The sequence below is a fragment of the Tinamus guttatus genome, unplaced genomic scaffold, assembly GCF_059628265.1.
Source record: "Tinamus guttatus ecotype Peru unplaced genomic scaffold, ASM5962826v1 Tinamus_guttatus_pri_ptg000115l, whole genome shotgun sequence".
NCBI classification, from domain to species: Eukaryota; Metazoa; Chordata; class Aves; order Tinamiformes; family Tinamidae; genus Tinamus; species Tinamus guttatus.
Window position 1 is genome coordinate 10879182 of NW_028288649.1, and position 22927 is coordinate 10902108.

General features: G+C 37.1%; 1 protein-coding gene across 1 annotated transcript in view; it reads right to left on the bottom strand.

Annotated features, from left to right (window-relative positions):
- Window positions 1-1114: 1114 nt before the first annotated feature.
- The window catches only part of PLCL2 (phospholipase C like 2), a 90083-nt gene continuing 68270 nt past the window's right edge, over window positions 1115-22927 (bottom strand). The window contains exons 4-6 of the mRNA XM_088521179.1: window positions 18999-19074; window positions 8445-8554; window positions 1115-2365 (exon numbers count right to left, since the gene is read on the bottom strand). Of these exons, the coding sequence (XP_088377305.1) occupies window positions 2186-2365; window positions 8445-8554; window positions 18999-19074 (366 nt within the window). The 3' untranslated portion in view covers window positions 1115-2185. The remainder of the gene's footprint in view (window positions 2366-8444; window positions 8555-18998; window positions 19075-22927) is intronic.

A 22927-nucleotide genomic window follows, 5' to 3' on the forward strand; every position in this document is an offset into this window, starting at 1 on the left:
AGCTGAACGTATGAAAAGCTTCTCAATCCTAACTCGTTTCATGGGTTTTGACACTCATTTTTCATTTTTTTGCCTTAAAATGAGGAAAAAAAGATCTTGTGTGTGTCTAATTTCACAATGTATCCTGATCTTTTTCGAGAAGATTTACTAAATATAAACATATAAATAAATAAGAATGCCTAATTATTAATTTTGATTTTGATTAATTTAAGGAACAGATTCTATGGAAGTGCCTCATCTGGGATCTAAGTGATGTCATTGTGTAGACACCACATAAACACTGACGGGCCAGGACTGCCCAAGAGCATTGCTGCCTTTCGGGCCTACTTGAGGACAAATACCTGGTGGTGAAGTTCCAACGGCCTGGCTTGTGGGCAGGTTTTCTGGAAAGTGACATTGTCCCTGCATACTTACAGCCCAGCTGAATCTCCATGCGACATCGCGTAGTTTTCCGTAGGCAAATTAGGGATGCATTTGGCCCTTGGAGGACTGATTTCATACACACAGCTATGAGTACAATTAGTGACAGTCAGGATAACGTTGCTTCCCACACCTTCATGTGGAATCAGAAGACTCCCAGCTGACAACACAGGACTGTTTAAAAAGCAATGGTTTTAGGTGTTTTTTACCACAGTTGAAATGTTTAATTTTGTATGACATGCAGAAGTTTCCTGCCAGAACCATAATACCGAGGTGTCTGAGCTGTCAATCGGCACTAAAAGTGCTTAGCACCTTCCAAATTGTTTGGGAGCAGTTAGAACCCATTCACTTTGACATTTAAACATGCAGGCTCCAGATGTGACATTTAGCTTGCATATTGTTTTCATCTTTTTTTCTTTCTTGAATTTTATAATAACTAGAATATACTTAAGTCCCCAACAATTCAAATTAAATACAGGTATATCGATACTCTTGGGTAGGGTGCTGTGGACGTTTACAGGTCTTCAAATACATAGTCTGAACACAGAAAAAGAATCTTCGATTGGTAAAAGAAATAAATAACTGTAGACTGCATATCCCGAGGAACTCTAATTAAAGCAATCTTTTCAGCAGGCATCAGCATCTCCTTTTTTTCCCACAGCTGAACAAAAACTGCATTTATGTCTGCATTTATAAATTTATTAGCCTGTGTAATGATAATAGTCCATTTTTATTATTAAATCAGAAACAGTAAGAGAACACTCTAGGTTGGTATAGTCATTTTTACAATGAGCATATTAGCTACAATACCATTATCTATTGTTGTCAGAAAACAAAAACAAACAGAACCAGAACAGCATTTTTTTGACAAATCTGCTTATTGAGATATCACCTATTCTGTAAAGAAGAAAATACTTGAAAAATAAAAAAGTTAAAATTTAGTTAAAAGCTGTATTTGTCTGGGAGCAATCTCATAAAACTTTTTTTTTTTTAATGTGAGCACTTCACTTCACAAAATGAAAAACTATTTACAACATTTTGCTTGCAGTTTGGTCACATTATCTACACACATTTGCAGAAGATCTTAGGCAAAACAGGTCCGTATCTTCTTCTGACATAGGCTATCAGACTGATTGCACATTCTCCTTTTACATAATGGCTCTCCTATAGTGCACTGAAGTCAGTGATCATTGTCTAATTACATTCTCTTTTTAATTTATGGCTCAACAACAAAATCAATACCACTTCAAACCAAAATATCCGAGCGGCTGAATTACATACGGGGTTAAACGTGGATTCTACTTTTTTGACCTGATTTTCAAAAGTTAGGTGTAAATAATACACCTCACCAGCACAATTCTTGAATTGCAAGACACATTGCAACTGCAAATCTAATTACATTGAAAATCAAGGTATTTTGTCAAATTCTGTTGAACTGATTTCCCTCTAGACACAGATCATTAACAAGATGTTCACTTTCCTGTGGCATTTCCATGAACTTTTCAGCACGCTATTACTGAATTACAGTATCTTTTCCGTATATGCTGTTTTGGCCAGTAACGTAATTTCTATGTTACACAACATCATTGCCTTCACAAGCAGAATTGCTACATACATTCACAGTTTCAACAGATTGTAATTAGCTTCTCCAGTTGTGCTTTAAAAATTCCATATATTTCCCAACAGTAAGTGCAAAGCAAATGTCCTATGCAGCTACAATTGGTCACAGAGTTATAAACTCCATAATAATGAGATAGTCATTCTCTCATTCTCCATTTTCATCACCTGCTTTTTCAGGTATGACCTCAAGGCTTCGTCGGGGTTTTGAGATTTCTGCATTTTCAGTGCCTGGCTTATTGAGTCCACATGAAAGAGTGGCATAATGGATTTGTTTCAGGTTCTCCAATGCTTCATTTTTAGCATATTTGAGAAGATCGGCTTGTCCCTGGAAGAAGAAAAAGAATAGTTACAACATAATGGGATTCTCTCTCTCTCTCTTTTTTTTTTGGTCTTCTTTCTTTTGCTTGAATTACTTTTAGTTAATAGGAACCAAAGTCCTTGCTTGCCCTGGAGCCAACTGTTTGGATAAATATACAAAATAAATAATAACGATAATCATAGAATGCTTAGGGTTGGAAGGGACCTCTAGAGATCATCTAGTCCAACCCCCCTGCACACGCAGGGTCACCTAGAGCACATGGCACAGGACTGCGTCCAAGCAGGTTTTGAAGATCTCCAGAGAAAGAGACTCCACAACCTCTCTGGACAGCCTGTTCCAGTGCTCTGTCACCCTCACTGTTAAGAAATTTTTCCTTAAGTTCCTGTGGAACTTTTGGTGTTTCAGTTTGTGGCCATTACCTCTAGTTTTATCAGTGGCCAACATTGAAAAGCGGCCAGCACCATCCTCTTCACTGCCTCCCTTGAGGTATTTATATACACTGATCAGGTCCCATCTCAGCCCTCTCTTCTACAGGCTGAACAGGCCCAGCTCTTTCAGTCTTTCCTCATAAAGCAGATGTTAATAATAATTTTTTTAAAAAAGATTTTTTTTTGAAAAAGAAAGAGCGATCATTACTACCTAATAACTTTCAAGAAAGTAATCTGTGCTAATTTTAACCCACGGTGCCTATACAAGTTTGTACATTGAGAAATTTGTGAAAGCTGACTTTTTGTTTTTGCTTTGTTTTTGTTTTTCCCAACAATGTGTTGTTGGTTTAAGTTTTTTCCCCAAAAATGAGTCGGATGAAGTGGAAGTCCAACTTTACCTTTTGATTTCAAAAATAAAAGAGGAGAGGTGGAATGGCAATCAACCAGACAAAACACGTGTCCACTCACATTGTGATACTTTAGTCTCATTTCTTTAGCAACTCAGAACACAAATACTGTCTTATGAAACAAGCAGAAAAACTCGAGACATACAAATTAAAAACAAACGTATTTTTTCCAAAGAAATCAAACTGCCCACCCCTATCCAAAAACTAGAAGTTCACCATTGTTGAGCACAAGCTTCAATAACACTTTTCAGTTTCTAAAGAAAACCTGAGCTTCCTTTTTTTATCACAAACTTTTTTTTTTTTTTAAATAACAAACAACCAAAAGCTAATTTAAAATGCTCCAGCAAACTAAATGAGTCATATCTGCAGGGCATCTGTTTCTAACTCAAGTTCCATTTTACACGCATTACTAGAATACAGGATGGGAACTTCACTAAAGTTGTTTGTTATAGGCAGTGCTGGTAGCAATAGTCTTTAGGAAAGGTTGCCTGAAACATCCGATTAAAAAAAGGTCTTTCAGTTGCTTATATGCTTAGCAAACTTCAGCCACTCAAGCTGAAATTTATTATGCAAGATTTTTGCTGCTGTCAGTCTTTATTATTATCACTGTTTAATATTATTTAACCTCACCCTCATGGCTCATTCAGTTCTCAGCATAAAGGCAGGAAAATGCTGTCACAATTTTTAACATCCTTCCATCCTTCCCTTCATGTCCACTTTGCAATTCAAATGACTTAAGGAAGCTGCAGTTGTGGATCAAAATCGTGAGCTTTTAATAAACAGAAATGATGTAGTTGCTACAACCATTCTTCATCCCTTGACAGCTCCAGCATGGACAGATAACACAGACTCCATTCCCACACAGTAATCAACATACGTTAGGAGAAAAAGCTGTTTTTTCCCAGTGTGGTTTCCCTGAGTTGGGCATCATGTTTGAGAACTTGGGCTGTACTTGGAAGGCTGACTTATCACTGACATTTGGATGCCAATGCAGGCGGTCTGAAAGCTAAGCTGAAGGAAGGGAAGCCGGAAGGAAGGACTCTGGACAGGAAGGGGATGGCAAAAAGGATGGGGAAGAAAGGAAGATAAGGAAAAGTCGTCTCTGGGACAAAAGAAAAAGCTGGGGTGCAAACACGAGAAGAGCACGGGGTGCAGGAAGCCGCGTGTTAGTCAGAGCAGCTCAGTTTTCAGCAGATAACTGGGAGTCCTGGACAGGACTGCACAGAGCAAACGAACTGGACAGACCGACCCAGGGCTGGGCCCAGGAGCTGGGGGGACAGCAGCAAGAGCCTCTGGTGACAGAAGGCTGGGCAAGAGGGATCAAGGCCAGCGCAGGGTGAAATACACAGATGAGCCGTGTCCACTGGATTCTCGTCTCCAAAACTCGGAGTGAAGCAATCGATTTCTGAGCGCCTCTCAGCTCAGGAAAACGTTTGTGAAACAGCACTGTCAATAACCACTGCTACGGCCCGAGCGCGGGAGGAAACCAGGGCCAACCACAGCCATAAAACACAGCAGTAGCGCGAGTGAGAGCGCTGCCCGCACGGCAGCCGACTGCCATTTCTGCCACCTTCATTTCACAGTACTTAAAATTCACTAATGAGAAAGGTTACAGAACTGAGTACCAGCTAACATTAACACTATTTTGCATATGCTTATATCTTTCACAAAATGGAGCAAATGCACCAAAATATTTTGTAGGCAGATGCGGCAAAGAAAGAACATCAAAGAACAAAACTGATATTCATTCATAACCTTTTAAGAAGCAAAACCCCAAAAGGATGTGGACTGATGAGGAAGTCCAATTCAATATTCTCCAAATGTTTCTGTTCTCCTACTACCTGCTTCAATTATTCTGTTTTCCAAGCTTCTTTTTTATTTTAAATCAACAGGGAAAATACATCTTGCTTTGAAGCTTTAAGATAATATATACATGTGTATATACTTCAAGAAATATTAGGTGTTCTGACAACAGTTCCTGTGGAATTAACTGTCAATTTTGCTATTTTATCGAACTTCCATAGCATCAACTGTGGCCCAAATGTCCCAATTAAAAAAAAAAGGAAACATCAATGTGCACCTTGAGGGTGAAATGAAACTTAATTGGTTTGGAAAATCCATGAGCCCCAGTACATGGCCATAACATGATTCCCCTATGAGGGAGCCAGGAGCTCATGCAGAATTATTTGGCAATGTTCAGAGTCACGCAGCAGTTCCTGAGTCATAGCCAAGAGACCACGTAAAATATTACTCCTAGTTACAAAAAGGTAAAAAGTTAAATCCATCTAAGCATGGCCTTTCTGCAGGTTTGTCTCGCTTGTTGAATAGCAAAATTTGGGGCCGCAGAACAGAGAGGGTTTTATTATTGTGCTAGTTGGGAGGGAAGTTAATTTGAAACAGGCAGGGAATATAGCAGAGAAAAAAGAAATTCTTAAGGTGACCTCATAGCTTTTTATGTCCTGCTCATTTTTTACTCTAAAAGAACACGGGCTTTTACTTTCCATTCCTCATATAATTTTTAGAGAACTGGAAAAATGGAAATGGAAAAAAGATAATAATAGATAATAGAAAAATAGAAGCTATGACTGCAGGTCCTTTCCCCCAAACAGGAACAGCCATGCCTTAGAAACTGGTGATCTCTTTCTATTTAATTATGTCAGTCAAGACAAGTTAGGTGAAAAAACTCTGAGGCTTCCCTGCTGAGAAGAAAAGAAAGCTAAAATTCCCATATAGTACCTCTGTAAAACCACGGAAGATATGACTTAGTATTCAGTTATTAAAATACAGTAGAACAAAATAAAAGCATCAGAATAATGAAGTCTGTCTTGCAGTAAAGCATTTGTATCCATTGTAAGGGCTACCACAGACAACAAACAAAATACACTTTTGCAGCTATCCATAAGTTACCTTTAAAACAGGTTCAAAAAAAAAAAACTTAAATCTAATAGTTTAATACAGTTTCCAAGATGTTTTGGATTAACACTTGATGTGTCCTGTATGGTCATCATTACTGTGGACTTCCAGGACAATTAACTGAATGACACATTAGTAATTTCACATTTTTTAGCTATTAGGACCTACTCTATCTCAGTAACTTGGTGGCAGAACAGAACTGTTTCATACACTTAGTCAACAAACCTTCAAACCCTCAGGTACTCCCTTCACCTGTTTGTTATTTTTAGTTTTTTTCATTTATGGTTGGATTTATTTCTGAAGTTTCTTACATAGGTCTCCCCTTTGAATGACGAAGTCCTATAGCAGGTGCATTAGGGTTACTTAGCATTTGAAGTTTGAGGTTTCTGAAACCAGCCTATAGTTAAGAGCTTGGAAGAAAAATGTTCAATCTGTGCTACTTTGAGCAAATCATACTGGCCTCTCACTTTCTGTATATCTAAATGCAAATAACAATAATTAATGCCAAGTTTAATATCTGTAAAGTACTTCTAAGAAGTAACAACACATGTGAACTTCCTATAGTAACACCTCCTGTTATAGTTTGGACAACAGGCTGACTAGGTATCTCTGGGCTTTTTTTTTGTAAGATACTAAGTATGCAACAAATTTTACCTTCCTGCAGAAGGGTAGAAAATAAATCTGGAAGTTCAAAACAAAAGAACAAAGGAAAAAATATAAGACCCAAAGCCAGTGATGCATAGATTTTCCCAATAATCCATTCAAAAAGGCATCTTCCTTACTTCTTAATCCTACTATTTGTAAGGATATGTGCAAAAGCTCTCGGTGCTCCAAGAAGTCAGATCTACCACTCAGGTTCTCTGATTCACAGTTTATGCAGAAATCATGATTCCACATTTCAGCTGCTCCTCAAATGCAATCCCTCCCCTCCACCAGCCCATATGCTCTGAACGGAAAGAAGAGCGGAAAGCCAAGGCGGTGCTGCTTCAGGCAGCATTAAAATAGATTTGACTATCCACATTGACAGCAGATACCTTTGACAGAAATCAAAGAAGGGAGAATAATTTATATCTTTGATATTGACCAAACCCACTGAACTGACTCTCCCTTTTTGTCTCCTAAATAGTAAAGGAATTGTGCTTGACATCTATATTGTCTTCAGGTAATTCTGCTCTTGTAGGGGAAAAGTGATAGCCTGATCCTTATATCTTTAAGCAGAACTTGGAAAATAATTTAGAGTTTATTACCCATACACACTGCAACAGATTTAGCCTCTTTTTATTTCTCCTCTGCATCTCCTGGGCAGCCTAACATAAGGAGAACTGGAGCACCAAATACTACAAAGACCTTAACAGCTGAGCATTACATGAAAAGTGGGAGGAACACCTGCATATTAATGCTTTTCTACAGTGGTGAACCTCCACTGTGAGGAGCAGTGACAGGCAATTTTAATTTCAATACTTAAGAGAAATAAAAATGTAAAAAATATGAGAGAAAATAAAAGTTATCTTTATAATTAAAACAGATTTTAAAGTTGAAAATAGTGATAAAATACTTGATTTGAGTAGGAGAGAATTCATTAGTAAATGCAAACACAAAACTTGAAAAATTTGGGCTAGAAAGATAGTGTCAAGGGAATAAATTAAAGGAAGTGGTTTTGCTAACTTCAAAAAAAGTTGATGTACTCTACTGAGATGAAAGCCCCCAGATGAGAGATCTGAAAACTGTTCTGCACTCTATTTGCTGAGTGTCTGCAGCAGAGAGCTTTTCTACACGCTGTCACTTGAGGCTGCATCAACAAGTACAACCGCTGCGAGACTCCCCGCTCAGACGCGCTCTGCTCTTCCAGCCCGTCTCGTAGGCATTGTCAATTACCGCTCATCGCTGACTGCTGCAGCAACAGCCTCCTCTCTGTTTTCCTATTTCTCCATTCCCTTTAATGGCCTGAGTTCCCTTGCAAATCACAAACAGGGTTTAAACGTGGCAGAGCCTCCTCGAAGCCCTCGTAGCCTCACAGGAATCAGTGCTCATTGTTTTAGTCATATACTCAAGATTACGGTGGATGCTGTTGAAGTTAAAATATAGGAGGAAAATGTCAGAGACAAAAACCCAATGATACATAGCTCCCAATGATACAGAAGACTAAGAATTCGCATTGAGAGTTTGCTATGTTTTCGAGGTATATAAGCTAAACTCATGACGATCGTAAAAGTAAACAAAACTAGTTGAACTACGGCACATAAAAATGACCAGTGACAACACAAGAATGTTAGTTACGAATAGAAAAATACAATAGCTAACCCAAGGAATTACCTTTGAAAACATTAAAAACATTACCTTCAGAATTGTAATATTCCATGTAAAACTTTCTACTGATTTTTGCAGTTTTCTTTCTTTTAAGCCTTCTCTTGCTCCTATATTGTGCAGGTTTTCATGAAACTCCATTGCTGTGGAGAGTAAGAGAGGAACACAATATCTGTTTATGTTAATGCGTTTTTGTGAACACAGAGTTAGTGACTTGAAACTAATAAGGTAAGAAACTTTTAATAATAAGGTAAGAAACTTTTAATAATAAGAGAGCACTATTACTATACTATAGTAAGAGAGTATGTTAAAGGGCAGTAAAAAAAGCTTCAGATATTTTATTCTTCAAGCACAAATGTTGCACTGTATGTAAAGGACCTTTGCGAGTTGCTACAGAACAGAAGCGCTAATTTCACGAAATATACCTTGACAGATTCATTTCATTCCTTGGCTTTATATGCACTGAATTTACAGCACAGTTACCTGGCTAACAGTTTGCACACTGAGACCAGCCCTGACAAGAGTTGTCTCACCCCACCCCTGAACGCTGGGAAGGGGGAGCACAGGGCAGAATTCCCAGCACACTCCACTACACCCATGGAAGCTACTGGGTCCACGTAGCCTGTGGCCGACAATCTCCAAACCAACAAACAGTTGCAAAATCAAGATTATTCTGACCTAAACACTGAGTGGTGAGACCAGAGCAGCAGATGTATCCCAGCGAGCTGCAGAGATTTAACCTGAAAAGCAATTTGCTTTCCTTGCTGCTATTGTAAGTCTCATAAATTTGGAGTCCATTGTTCCCTTCATACGGGAGAAGCAACATATCCTTCTACGGATACACATGACACCCAAAATGGATTACAGCAATTTTCCCATGGAATTGTCTGTTCAACAGTGCTCCAAGAATCTCCATCAGTAAAAACAAAAATAGGTAACTTGAGGACAAAATTTGGCATGTGGGGTGTGACTTACACTTATGAATTTAACAACGAATTTAACATCGAGTCATAGCTTTGTTATAAATTTTAATTGTAATTATCTCCTTCAGATTTTCTGTCTGCCTAGTGAGCATGTGTGCTTCAAAAATACACAGAATTAATTATCATGGAATAAACATACAAACTTGTATTGATTATTAGTCCTAACTTAGAGTGGGTTTTTAAGAACATCAGAGTATCTGTTTTTCTTTGTAATCTCACGTATATGCACCCATTTAATTATATGTATATATAAAATTAAAAAACGATTCACAAATTCATTTTAAATAGAAGACTGTTCTTTTTAGGCTTTCTTATCCTTTTAACCGATCTGCAAGAAAAATATATGCAAATACTTTTGCTGAATAGCTAGACCATTCATGTTATATTTCCCAAAACCAGATCTCTAAGTCGATGAAAAATTAAAGTTCACTCATCCAGTACCGTTTCCAAGTATCTATTTTCCATTCACATCATGTCAAATAAACCCTCACAGAATGATGCATAGATCCATATTCATGACCTTGCATTTCTAGAGACACCAATAAAATACAATTTTTCTTATCTGTACTAGCAGTTCTCAAACCATACTGGTAAGTTTTTAGAGTTCTGTATTCAGATTCTTAGCAAAGCAAATACATTTGCAAGGTGCAGAGGTGCACTTTTAATCACCTTTCAGCAGTAATACATTCAAAAAATGATGGGAATGGAGGAAGACAAGGGTGTACGCAGTACGTTTAAAGAACAGCCCTTAATCATTACTGACCTCATTTCCATCTTTATAATTATTTCCCTTCAAATCCTAACTCACAGGCACAAGTGATCAGGATGATCTTGAACAGAACGCTGAGGGTCAGCATGAGCGATGTGAGCTCCACCGCTCTGCAGGTGTCAGAGTGTTGTCGTGCACAGAACGTCCCCAGCTGATGAACCACGGCGAGCGCAGTGACTCCATGTTCTGTAGCCAGAGCAGCTCTCTCGGGGAGGCTGGGTACCCTCTGTAGCCCTCATGCTTCTTCATATTCTTGCTATGTTTACATTTCTGCTCTGTAAAACTCAGAAGCAACCCAAGTGATCCCAGAGATGTGAAACGTGGTTCCTTGAATCAATTCTTGTTTCTGTCACGGAAGTATCAGGGCAGGTACTCTGTATAAGCTGCAACACCCCCGTGCTCCAGTGTAACGAAGGGCTGGTTGGCAAGAGCCATTCCATTTCCAAAGTGTCTGAAAATAAAATCTCTTCCATCGCTCATGATCTGATCCAAGTCTTTCACACTAAAGGGCAGCTTTTCAGGGCATCATTCACCCCAACTATTAGACCATGTTGTGTGAACATATTCTAATTAATATGACAAACATAACCGCATAGCGATAGCACAATTCAAGAACAAGCTTTAAAACTGAACAAAATGCTCCCAAACACTTTTTCAATTCATAGTCAAAGATTTTACAGTGTTTCTTTCTCCATAGCATTTAAAAGCATCTTCATAACCAGTCCTTTAGCACTTCCAAATAACTATTTTCCGTACTTAATGCTGAATCACTTTCTGGTTCCCCAGTGAATGCTGATGAGTTTACTTTGAATTTCATGAAATTCAAGTCTGTCTCTCTCATAAAACCCTGAAGGCCTAGAATATATTAGATAGCTCTAACGCTTCTTTTTACCTCCTGGAAATACCTCATCAATCAAGAAGCCTGTCTGAAATTGTATGTACAGCTCTGTTCTCCCATTTTCAATAAATTCAAACACCATAAGGAAAACAGAAGTGCTAATAGAGATGGTGAAAGCCATATGAAGCCTATTTTGTCTGAGGTGACTAATAAAGATTTGCTTAGCATTTCTAGTGAAAAGAAAACCAAAAGGGGAACAATTCTTCTCTGTAAATACACCTGTCAGGTAAGACCTTGAGAAGGCAAAGAGTCATTTCAGCTATGGGGCAATGTCAGAATAGTAACAAGTTAGTATGTATGTCCATCAATAAAGGAGAAATAAATTTATGTATGATTTACACCATTGCAGATGTGGTTCTATAAGCAGGCTTGAAGAGAAAAAAATTACTCCAGTTGAAAACTCATATTAATTTTAAAATGGAGCTTGATGTGATCAGTTTATGAAAATGGCAAAAAATGGGAGTAGACTTCAGGACCTTCTAGTTCTGTATTTTAGTAGCCAGTCAAATCCTCAGCCAACTGCAAATCTGATGCACTTTAAAAGTATTTCGTGGGGACCACAAACCTACATAATTTATGCCCAGCATATTCTGATGGACCAGACAGAAAGCTGAGCTCTGCCAACTAACCTAAACAAGAACTGATACGACAGTTTACATACCAGAGTGTCTTATTGTTACGATATACTTTAAAAACAGATTCTCTTTCTTAAATGAGAAACTCTACAAGGCACCACACCAATCTTGACTAGCTGATAAGAATTTCAAGCCATCACTTGTCAGGATAACTGCCAGATTTGAATTTTAGGTTTATTTTATGGTCCTGAACTTGGCATCAATATTTTAACTATCAAAAATACATTCAGCATATGCAGAAGCTTTCATAACTTTCAAGTGATCTTAAGCATGTGATCTTATAATACGCATGTTATTTTTTTTGCTAATGCTTGGCATGCTGGAGCAAGGCTAATGCCTTATATTGCTGTCACGTGTTTCAGATACATTGGTTTTGTAGTGCAATATCTCTCTTCAGGGTAAAGTTCTACTTGGAGATATGTTTCATAAACAACAGGTACTACTAAAAAAATGCATTATTTGCTTTGGAAATATTTAGATTAATATTTGACTAAATAATACATGAACTATTAGTAGCTTGGTATTTTTTAATGATTTTTAATGATGAATCATTTTAATGATATCTGTTTGGCAACGTGCAGTATCTCCTTAGGAATTGGAACTGTTCTGCAAACCTCAATAACCATATACTATTAAAAACACATTTTGGTGCCAACTCTCCCCTATTTTTCAGAAATTATGAAAAAGAAGTCCTCTGCCCAAGACGGCCTTCTTATCCCAACTTCCCATCACTGCCATAATGCCTGGTTAGAGCCATCCTCTGCAAGGAGAAGGTTAATACTCAGTCACTCAACTCAGGCTCACCCAGTTCCATACTCAAACACAGTAATTCAGTTTTCAACATCAGACTTTTTCTTTAACGCATGGTCACCACGAGGACATAAGATGGTACAGCAACCTGACAATTATTTTATAACCTACTGCCAGAAGGGATTTGAACTAGCTGCAGAACCAAACAGAGGCTCCTAGGAAGTTACAAAGGGGACATCCTAACATCCAGGCTCAATTAAGCTCAGCTACTTCCAAAGAATTTTGGTTACCAGCTTCCCCTTCCTCAAACACTTTCAAGAGCACTCCTACAAAAACATTATTTTTTTAGACACCAAAGCCAACACAACGTGTATCAAATTACAAAGCAAAAAACTGACAGAACAATGTTTTCTGTGTATTCCACAAAAAGCAACCCTACAAAATACATAGACACTAGGCCTTCATATACTGACATGTGTTCTAACAAAATACAATCCACAGCACGTTATTCTTGATCTGTGAAAACTTTCATCAACAAGGACACTCCTCCAGGGAGAAAGGCTTTTCTAAATGCAGGTGAAATATATATTGCCACCATGTACCAGAATGAATGAATGTTGTTTATAAAGAACCAAAATCCAGAGTTAAGAGCGTGGGGGAATATTTTTTTCACAGACTACAGTTTCCATCTTTTCCTTATCAACCCTGATCCTCAAGGGAGAATAATAAATCTAAGAAAAAATATCCTAATTTTATTGAATGCTAGAAGGCACCTATTTAATAAAGACATTGATTTATGGCACATTATAATTTCTCCTACTCTTCAGTTCCTGCTAAACCCACATTACTTCACTGGCAATAGTAATTATTATCTCTTTCTGTCCCACAGTAATGTTACTTTTCCTTTCCGTAATATCATTTACTGTTTCATAGAAGCTGGCTACCTTTTCCTTTCAAACTGTTTCACTAAAACAACTAAGTTAAACCCAGAGCCATTTCCTAATCTGTACTTCAATTTGTTGTTACTTTTTAAGATGTGAAAAAAGAACATATATCTGAAAGCTTGCCTGTCTTTCTGAAGTGCAGCACTTAAGAAAATATTAAGAAATTAGAAATTTTGCCTTTTGACTGTACTGACTATAACACTTCTGCTAATTTTGCTTTTTCTTACCCCCAACTATGGATATGTTTGAAATGTCAGTCTTAGTCAGCAGCTCTTATACCTGTTGCATTGTCACATGTAATACAGATAGGCTGGCAGGGGAATAAAAGGAAACCTCATCTTCATTTCCTGCTATTTTGGATCGGATTTGAGTTAGGATAACAATATAGCCCTTGAACAGATCTCTGCATTTAAAATGTCTGACGTATTTGTGCAATCTGCTGTCTCTATTATTTTCATGCAATTCTCTATATCTCAAGGGATAGAATTCATCTTGTCTGTTAAATCATTTAGCAGGTAGAAGACAGCTGCAAAGCTACACGAACTACAGACTAATATCACAGATTAATTTTGTAAATGTTTTTACGCTAGACAAAGACTACTTAAAAGTAAGACTCGTGTTTTAGTTTCCTCGAGCTATATTCCGATATAAAGTATAGTATATTCTGTGCAGTAGGAAAAACAGCCTCAGGAGAACAATACAGAAGTCTGCATTTGTAGTGTTTGCCCTCTAGAATCTCCCAAGTTTGGCAGCAAATGACACATCTGCAAGGCAAAATAAACTTATAAAAGGATTATAATGTAGCTACTACAGAAAACGGCTAACGTGAAGAAGATGTGTTAATCAGAATGCAAAGTCTCCAGCGCCTAAGAACTGGTACCTTAGCTTTAAGCACCGTAACAGCTATAGCCTATACGACTGCATCTTCACAGCCACCTGTGCTAGCATGTGCTGGAAGTTCAACACACAACTATCTGAATTGTGATAAGTCTATCTGTACTACACATCCATGGGGAGGTACATTTATCTAAGATTTACCTATCAAAGAATCACAGTGCACATATCTCCCTCAGAGCAATGACAGAAGCTTCAATCTATTCTCATTAATGTACTTTTGAATGGCGGCAGCTCAAATTACTTGATTTGTTAATCATACCCTAACATTTTGGATCACAAAATAAAAGGCAGAAGGAAGAAGCTGAAAGCAAAGAGGTGAGATCAAGAAGACCATCTAAGGAAGTACAGGGAAGGTATCCTAGCAATCATCACACTTTACAAGTTGCAAGGATATAGCAGATTCATAGAAAAACCAAGACCATCCAGCTGAGATCTTACAGTGAGCTATGAGGAGCAATACACGAACAAATATTATATGACTGAAGAGAATAACAGAAATAGAGATGAGCATAAAAAAGAGAGAATAGCATCTATTCAAATGCTATCTAAGTCCAACAGATCACTTTTTTTTTTTCCCCAAGGTAGAAGTGGTTTCATGAATACTCAAGGCACAAGGGAGGCACAGAAGCGCAGGGCTGCGGAGTGTATGCAACCACAGCACTGCACGAATTGCTGTGGAGCTGTACTTAATAGAAGAAACAGAGTGTGAGAAGAAAGAAAAAGGAATGAAAAATTCAGAAGCAGCGTGGGAGAACTGCTTAGGGCAGAAAGGCAAACAGGGAAAAAAAGGTAGAGTACAGAGGATAAAAAGAGACAAAAGGGCAGGTGAAAATAAAGGGCAGAACACAGAAAGTAAACTAGAAGACATACAAAGAAAGGGACTGACATGAGTTTGCTCTTTATTTACGCTTTTTACTAGTGATCAGAGACAGGTTATCAGGTTAATGGTCCTTCAGTGGGATGCTGTGCTTGCATGGACAAGTATGTGGAAAGGAGTTAAAACAATTTGACAGCTGTTAGAGAAAAGTGGGAATAAGGAGCAAGTAGGCTAAAGTAAGGATTTTAGAAGAATTGAGACACTCAGAGGGGCCTCGGAGTTTTTGTGTTGTCGGTCAGTATATTCAATTATATCAATTTCTTTTGCTTTATTAATGGTCATCCAGCCTGTACGAAACATACAACACGCAATATCATTTTCCTACATGTTATACGTTTTGTTTTGGTGACCCCTAAGTCTAAAACCAATTTAGACCGTACGTAACAGAAACAAAATATAAGAGCAAAAGCTTTCTTTAGTTTTGCTGAAAGGCATCAGCTGTAACACTAGAGAACTAAGACACATAGCTATTTGAGGAAAATTACATTTTTTTACTTTATTTTTCATTTTCAAAAAGTGTTTCCAGTGCTTGCATGTCTGTTACTGTATTTTTTTTTTGCCTGTAGCTCAGATGTAGTGGGCAGTGTGCACTGTGTTGGTCTTTGACAGCATCCTGAATGATGGTCGATCCCTCTCTCGAAGCTCTACAGCTCTACCTGACACTACTTACAAATGCTTTGAAGTTGCTTTGTAAGTAGATTTACACCTTTGAGTCTTCTACTACTAGCATTGCTTAATAAACTAAGGTACTGACAATTTTGTACAGACAGAATAAACAAGACAATCTCTGCTCCAACAACTTTTAATCTACACCTAAGATAAAAGAGAGCAGATGGATAGAGTGGGGTACTCCCACTCCTCCACGAGGAAGCAAAGAAAATTATTTTGGTTAAGGTAGTAGGAGGATGTGTCAATCTAGCGAGGTGACATTTCTTGTGGGGGAGTTTTAAAAAACAATTCAAAGGAAATGTCTTTGTGGATGTTTACAGGGGACATGTGGGACGCCGTGATGATGGCTGACAATCTATCAGGCAGTGGAAACTTGCTACCAAATGAGCAAACACAAGAATAGTAAAAGTCTCTGTGTTGATACAGAAAGAGGAAAAAGCGGATATAACCATACAGAGAGTGATATCATCAAAGTGGCAAACAAGAAAATGATGTATGTCAGGTAACACTGTAACTGCCAAACTTGGAGGAAAGAAAGCTGCTGTTATGATGTGAGAAGTCCTAACAAAATTTCCATCTATGCAGAGGACCAGAAAAGGTTTTAGCTCTAAAATTACGCAGAAAGAAAGTGAAGTGATGGATCCTGATTAGAGGAACTTTAATGATTTCAGTCCAAGATGTTCATAAAAGAACTTCTATGACAAAATGGATAATGTTCACAGGAAATCTGGAGCAGATTTGGGGGGCCTCTTTTTATCCATCTTTGTTTTAACAGCATATACCCACAAGTTGACTTGAGAGATACAGAACTGTGGTAAATTTAAAATAGAGTCATGGATCTGAACTATGCATACAGTGTTGGAGTTTATATTTATCAGCTATAACCTCACTTCCTAAATCACAACAAGTTCAGAGCCTGTTTCTTGTAAGTGTCTTTTCCAACCATGATTCTATGATTCTATTATCACACATTAATTTATCCATACTGACATTATGCTTCACATGCTGCTTCAATTCTCATTCTCATAAAACCCTTCTGTAACTTTTCATTGTCAAATTTAGACTGCACTCAATAATTCTGTCAGTATCAAACTTTGTTCACTTGCTTTTTGCCTCCTGATCATTTAAAGAATAGTGGGAATACCACTTTTGAGTTCCCACAGCGGAGCACTAAAATAATTCCTAAGCTTCAGTTCTCTTTTAGCTGTAACAGTACTTGAATAATAAAGAGAAAGAATGCAATGAGAGATACAAGTGCATTTCAGGTCTTGCAACATATTAAGAATTAACAGAATGTGTTAGGCTGAAATCAATGTATTGAACTGAAGACAACAGAGAAAGTTTTGCTTTGGTTTAAATTTAAAGAACTAAAATGAGGACAAGTGCTTACCAAACAACTTAATGTTCTCTAAGAATAGTGAAGAAGCTGAATTCTGAAAAGAACCTCTTCAAGAATCATATTATTGCTTGTTCAATAGGCCATTAAGCTAAGTCTTTGACCCAACTGCACTTTATGTAAAATAAGTTGTGAGGAACTGACTCAGGAATATCAAACACATGTAAGTGCACTAGAATCTATATGAAGCAGTAGACAGCCAGGTTTTTGAAAGGGCAACAATTCTAAAGCGATGTAAACCAGATATTAGTTTTTGCCTTGCCTCTCATCAAGGGAACTAAACTGCTTGAGATACTGTTGTATCTATAACAAGCAGGTCACACTGTCACCAAGACAATGGCAGAAGTTTCACTTAAGTCTACAAGAGCATCTCCCTGTGGTAGCACAATACATTTTTAATTCTGTTCTTCAGATAAACTAGAAACAAGACAAGGATTATTTATCTTTTATAGCTTAAAATAAATAGAACAGGCTATTTTTTTTTTCAAATGACATGAAAGAGCACAGAATGGCATAAGCCACAGACACATTTTCTGTAGAAAACCCACAGACACGTTAAAATGTTATTCCTTACATTTTGCAAATTTAGGAATCTAAAGAAAGAGATGACCTGTTCAAAAGGTTTTTAAGGCCCATCAGCTAACATACAAGAATCCAATTTACAGGAGAGCAGTGAAGGGATTGAAGAATGGAAGACAGACATCGGAGATGATGGGAGCTGCAGCAGGCTGAATACCAGATGCAGAAAAGCATATTCGTGTATAAAAGGCTTTTGTCATCTGAAAGAAGTCACACAAGAATGATTGCAGACACTCTGCCTGACAACATGTTGACTTTCTTAGACCTCTTGCTTCTGATGCAAAACGAGATGCCTCATTGCTCGGAGCATGTGTATCAAGTTGTTTAAAAAAATACTTGAAAACAAAAACAAACAAAACAAAATCAGCAGGATTAAATAGCAGAGCCTTGGCTGCTATTCAAAAAAAGAAGGTAACCTTCAAAGCACAACGTTGTGGCCAAATGAGAAAAGTAATTATCATACATCACATGAGCAAGGGCAATTTGTGAAAGGGTTAAGAACTAACAACAAAATGTTTCAAACGCATCAGAAACAGATTTGCAGAGAATTTCAGTACACAAAAGGACCATTAGAAAACTAATAAATAAACACAAAATCCCCCAAAAAACAAAAGCAAAAAATCTTTTTGCTTCTATGGAGTTTGAAAAGACTGCCATATAAGATTCATCCTTCAGACATTAATTCATCTGTCTCAAATATTAGCACCAGCAAAAAGAATTATAGTCTGAATAGACAAAACGAGAAACAACAGATGAGCAGAACCAGATGATGGTCACCCAAAAGAAACATGGAAATAAATCTCTGAACTACTATCATTACGACAAGGTATTTCTCCAAGGCTCTTAAGCTACCATGAAATAAGAGGAAAACTTCTCCCATGGGAAAAGAGCAGATAAAAGTCTTCAGTGTGAAACTAGATCATTCACTACCTTTCCTGTAATCATATGTTTACATTGGTAGATACAAATACACTGACAAGCTACTATCCATATATAAAATATTCATGACTTTCAACTTCTATGGATCTCCTAAGATTTGAAATGTTCTTTCTCTGTTATTGTACATGCCTAAATTAACCTTATTTTCGGCTACAGTTGAATGCACATATTCAATTTATAGTTTGGGGAAAAAAACAAGGATGTAATAAGTTCTTTGTAATATTTTTCTTAGAAGAGAGCTTTGTACTTACCTGCTTTTTGACACTGCACTATCTTCTCATATAAGCTATCTGCATTCTCAACTAGAGTCCTGATAGTCTGAATCATCTGTAGAGAAAATTAATTAAAATATACATAAGTATGAGTAAAATGAAAATTATAGTGATGACGATTTTTAAACTTTAGAAGATTATTAAGTTTGAACCAAATTGATAATCTAATATTTATTGTTAACATAGTAAATATATTTGTTTTCGTTGTCACGACCAGGCAGAAGACTACTCTGAATTTAGTGTAATGGCATAACAAATATGATCTTTATGGGCTGGGATCTGGGAACACAGATATAAGATAACAACTCCATTCCCATCTGTCCACTACCTGTCAAACAAGTTGAGACTGTACAACTATTTAGCAACTAATTCATTTCTGGCAATTTGGGCAAGACAACCTGGTTTCCTCTTCCTCACACACCCTGACATTCAGGATGATGATCAGTCACCAACCAGTACTTTCTTTCTCCTAAGTATCATTCCTCACTTCCCTTTCTGTGGCTTCTGTGTGCATAAGATAATGTCCTATGGGGAAAAACATACAACCAAAGGCTGAAATTGGAAGATAAGAAAAACGAATTCTTTTACCTGATCTTTCTGAACACCAAGTTTTTCATGGAAGCTCATCTGAAAGCCCAGAAATAAAGATGCGACTGTGTACATTTTTCAGACTAGGATATGTATTCCAGAAGTGAAGAGGAGAAGCATTGGCTCTGGTCTACATCTTACCCTTATCTTTGGTCTCCACTCAAGCAGAGAGATTTCTCTTCACTAAAACAATAGCTAAGTCTGACATGCTGCTTGCATGTTTATGTGGAGCTTTCTCTTCCTTAAGAGACCAGAACTGATGTTACGAGCAGAGAAATGTTACTTGAAGACACCTATGGTAGCCCTTCTCTCCTACCAGAACGAGGCTCCTCCAGCTAAGTGACATTGAGGCTTTCTTTTTGAGCACTGTTCTCAGTGAGCTGTAGTTTAGTTTGGAGAAGCAGATGATAGAGCCCCAAATTCTGGATCATGGCAAGTCTGCAAGCAAGCGAGGTGGAAGAACATCTGCACAGATGCAAAGCATGCTACACAATTCTACTATTTTCTGCTACACAAAACAGTAAGGATTTAATTAAGTAATTTACGTTAATTCTAGTTCTGTGTCTATGACTACAATTTAACGTGGGAGAATAAAGAAGGATGCAACACCCCAAATTCCATATTTATGTAAGATTTAAACAAAATGACCAGCAAAATCGGAGAATGCAGAAGTCAAGTGCCAAATAATTTTTACTTTTATACATGTAAGCATCACATCCAATTTACCAGTATTTTATTTTGAATTTTCTATTTATCCTGATTTGCATTGTAAGTCGGTAAAAAAATGTAAATTACATCAATAAATTAGGAAATTTAATAACTTGATCAAATTCCTAAACTGCGAGTGAAATACTTTAGCCTACCACTTTTTATCAGGTTGTTCTGTGAATATAAATAAAAATGTACACTCAAACACTGCCTATAAATAGAATTATGCTCATTAATCATTGGGTAAAAAAATTCAGAACTATTTTAAAAAGAAGCATACTTTAAATACTTTAAATAAGAGAATGTTCTATTTTACTCAGGTAAGCTACTATGAGGAGCAAGCTGTCTTTTCCTGATCAAGAATAAAGCTGTATTTTGTCACGTTTCATTACAAATTAGGCTTTTAAAACAGTATTCAAATAATAACAATAGTGGATCCATTATAAATGTACTTGAAAGACAAGAAAGTTGAATATTTTAATGTGCATGTCAAAAAATACCTTTTATTCTGCAATTAAACAAAAAGAACCAGAACACAATTGACTTTTAAATTGCAAATATACTTGTAAATACTGAACAGGTTATTTTACCAACTAGCTGAGAAGATACTATAAAGCCCTCTACATCGAGCCTTTGCTATATAGCACTCTACACCGAGCCTCTGCTGCTTGGAAAGTTAATTTGTGAATGGAAACGCTGAGAGTGCGAGGCTCCTGTTTTGCCGGGATGCTGATCCTCAAAAATAAATAACTGCAGTGGGATTCTCCTGTTAGAATTTCTTTGATTTGAGAATGCCTTTTCACTGCAGTCAAAACAGGCTTAGTGTTAATTATGTTGACTATTATGAATTACTGATAGAGACAAATCGCGCTGCCCATTCGAAGTGTTTGTTCTAGATGAATTGTAAAAAAAAAAAAAAAAAAAGTGACCATACTGTTCTTCGTTACTGACTACATGTGCACAATAATACAATTTCTAAGTCATCTCAGCCCAGCTCTCCTCTAGATGCAGAACAGCTCTATCACCTGCTCTGTTTCCTCCACACAATATCCCTCATATGCAGGTGTATTTAGATATTTAGAAATTGTAGGGAACAAGTCTCAGCAGATTAGAAACCTTACGCTTTCTACTCTGGCACACTGCCATAGTTTTTAGAAATAAGAGATTCAAGTTAGTGCGGAGTAGAAATGTTTACATCAATGTTGTTTACTTTTCCTACTGACAAAACAAGACAGTTGTAGTAATGCTGAAGATGAGAGGAAATAAAACAAATCACTGTATTAGCGCTCTTTCCATCATTGTAATGTTAAAACTGAAACAAGAATTTACAATAACTTGTACATTTAATATTTCACCATTTTGATACAGAAAGTTTGTTTGGTCTAAATACTCTCAGATCAAAAACAAATGTACACTTCTGCAAATTTTCAATGTGTTTCATGTGACAGAGCACAGAAATTATTCTAATATGACTCTTGATATTTACCAGTAATACCTATTTTCTTGAACCTCAGTCTTCTTTAAAACAGATATAAAACTGTGTTTAAGATTAACAGGACCACTAAGCTTAACTTGCTGAGCTAACAGTAATTCAGGGGTTGAATGTCACAAGTGTTCAAACATTATAACATACCGCTATCTTGTTGATGACAAAGGAACTGGTGTGGTTTTCTTTCTAAATCCAGTGCATTAAAGAGAGAAATGAACAGTATGTATGTTGTGTGCCACCTTTTAGTTGTGTTTCGTTAATAAAGAAACAGGATTAGTTAATTAAAATGTTACAGTTACACTGCTCTTCATCATATTATCATCTTTCAGTATGTGTTCAGCTATTTGCTGAATGACCTTTACTAGAAAAAGTGTCCCAATATAGAACTTCTTTCTAGAGTACAAACTAAAACTAGGACAACATGAAAACATTTGTATAGATGTTAATGAAGACTCAAACACTTTCAGCAGATGCAGCCTTTGAACAACTGAGTATAAATAACCACACTTAAAGAGAAAACTAGCATGATAAGGATGGTACTTGTGCATGTGTGTGTGTGCTGGCTGATAAGGGAGGAGGTAGGAAAGGAAGAGTAAGGAGCAGCTTTAGAGGAGGTTTAGATGGACCTTCCACAGTTGAGGTCCCAGCCTTGCTGAAGGAGCACATCTCCAGAGGTCCCTTCAACCTCAACAATTCTACGAGTCTATATAAATAAATATTTCAGTAAAATTGACATCTTCAAACAAACAAACAAAAAAATAACAGAGCTTTCTGGCAGCACGCTGGTAGAAACTTGCAAACAAGACAATAATCAATAACAACTTCATTACAAATTAAAAAACGTATGTGGTTTGGCCCAGGCAGCCCAGAGCTGCTTTATAATGAAGAGCAATTGATCTCTGTGCTACTGTAAGTACTGTCCAAAAATGTCTATGTAAGAAAACAAAGCTGTTAACTGCTACTTCTGTGCACATTGAGGACTCATCATATCAAACCAAATTGCCTGATGGCAATAATTTTATTTAGAAAATATATTGTCTAAATTAGAAATGATTCCTTCAGCGATGCCAGAAAACAAATTTATGATATAATTACACACTGCCCTCCTCCAGGATCAATGCAG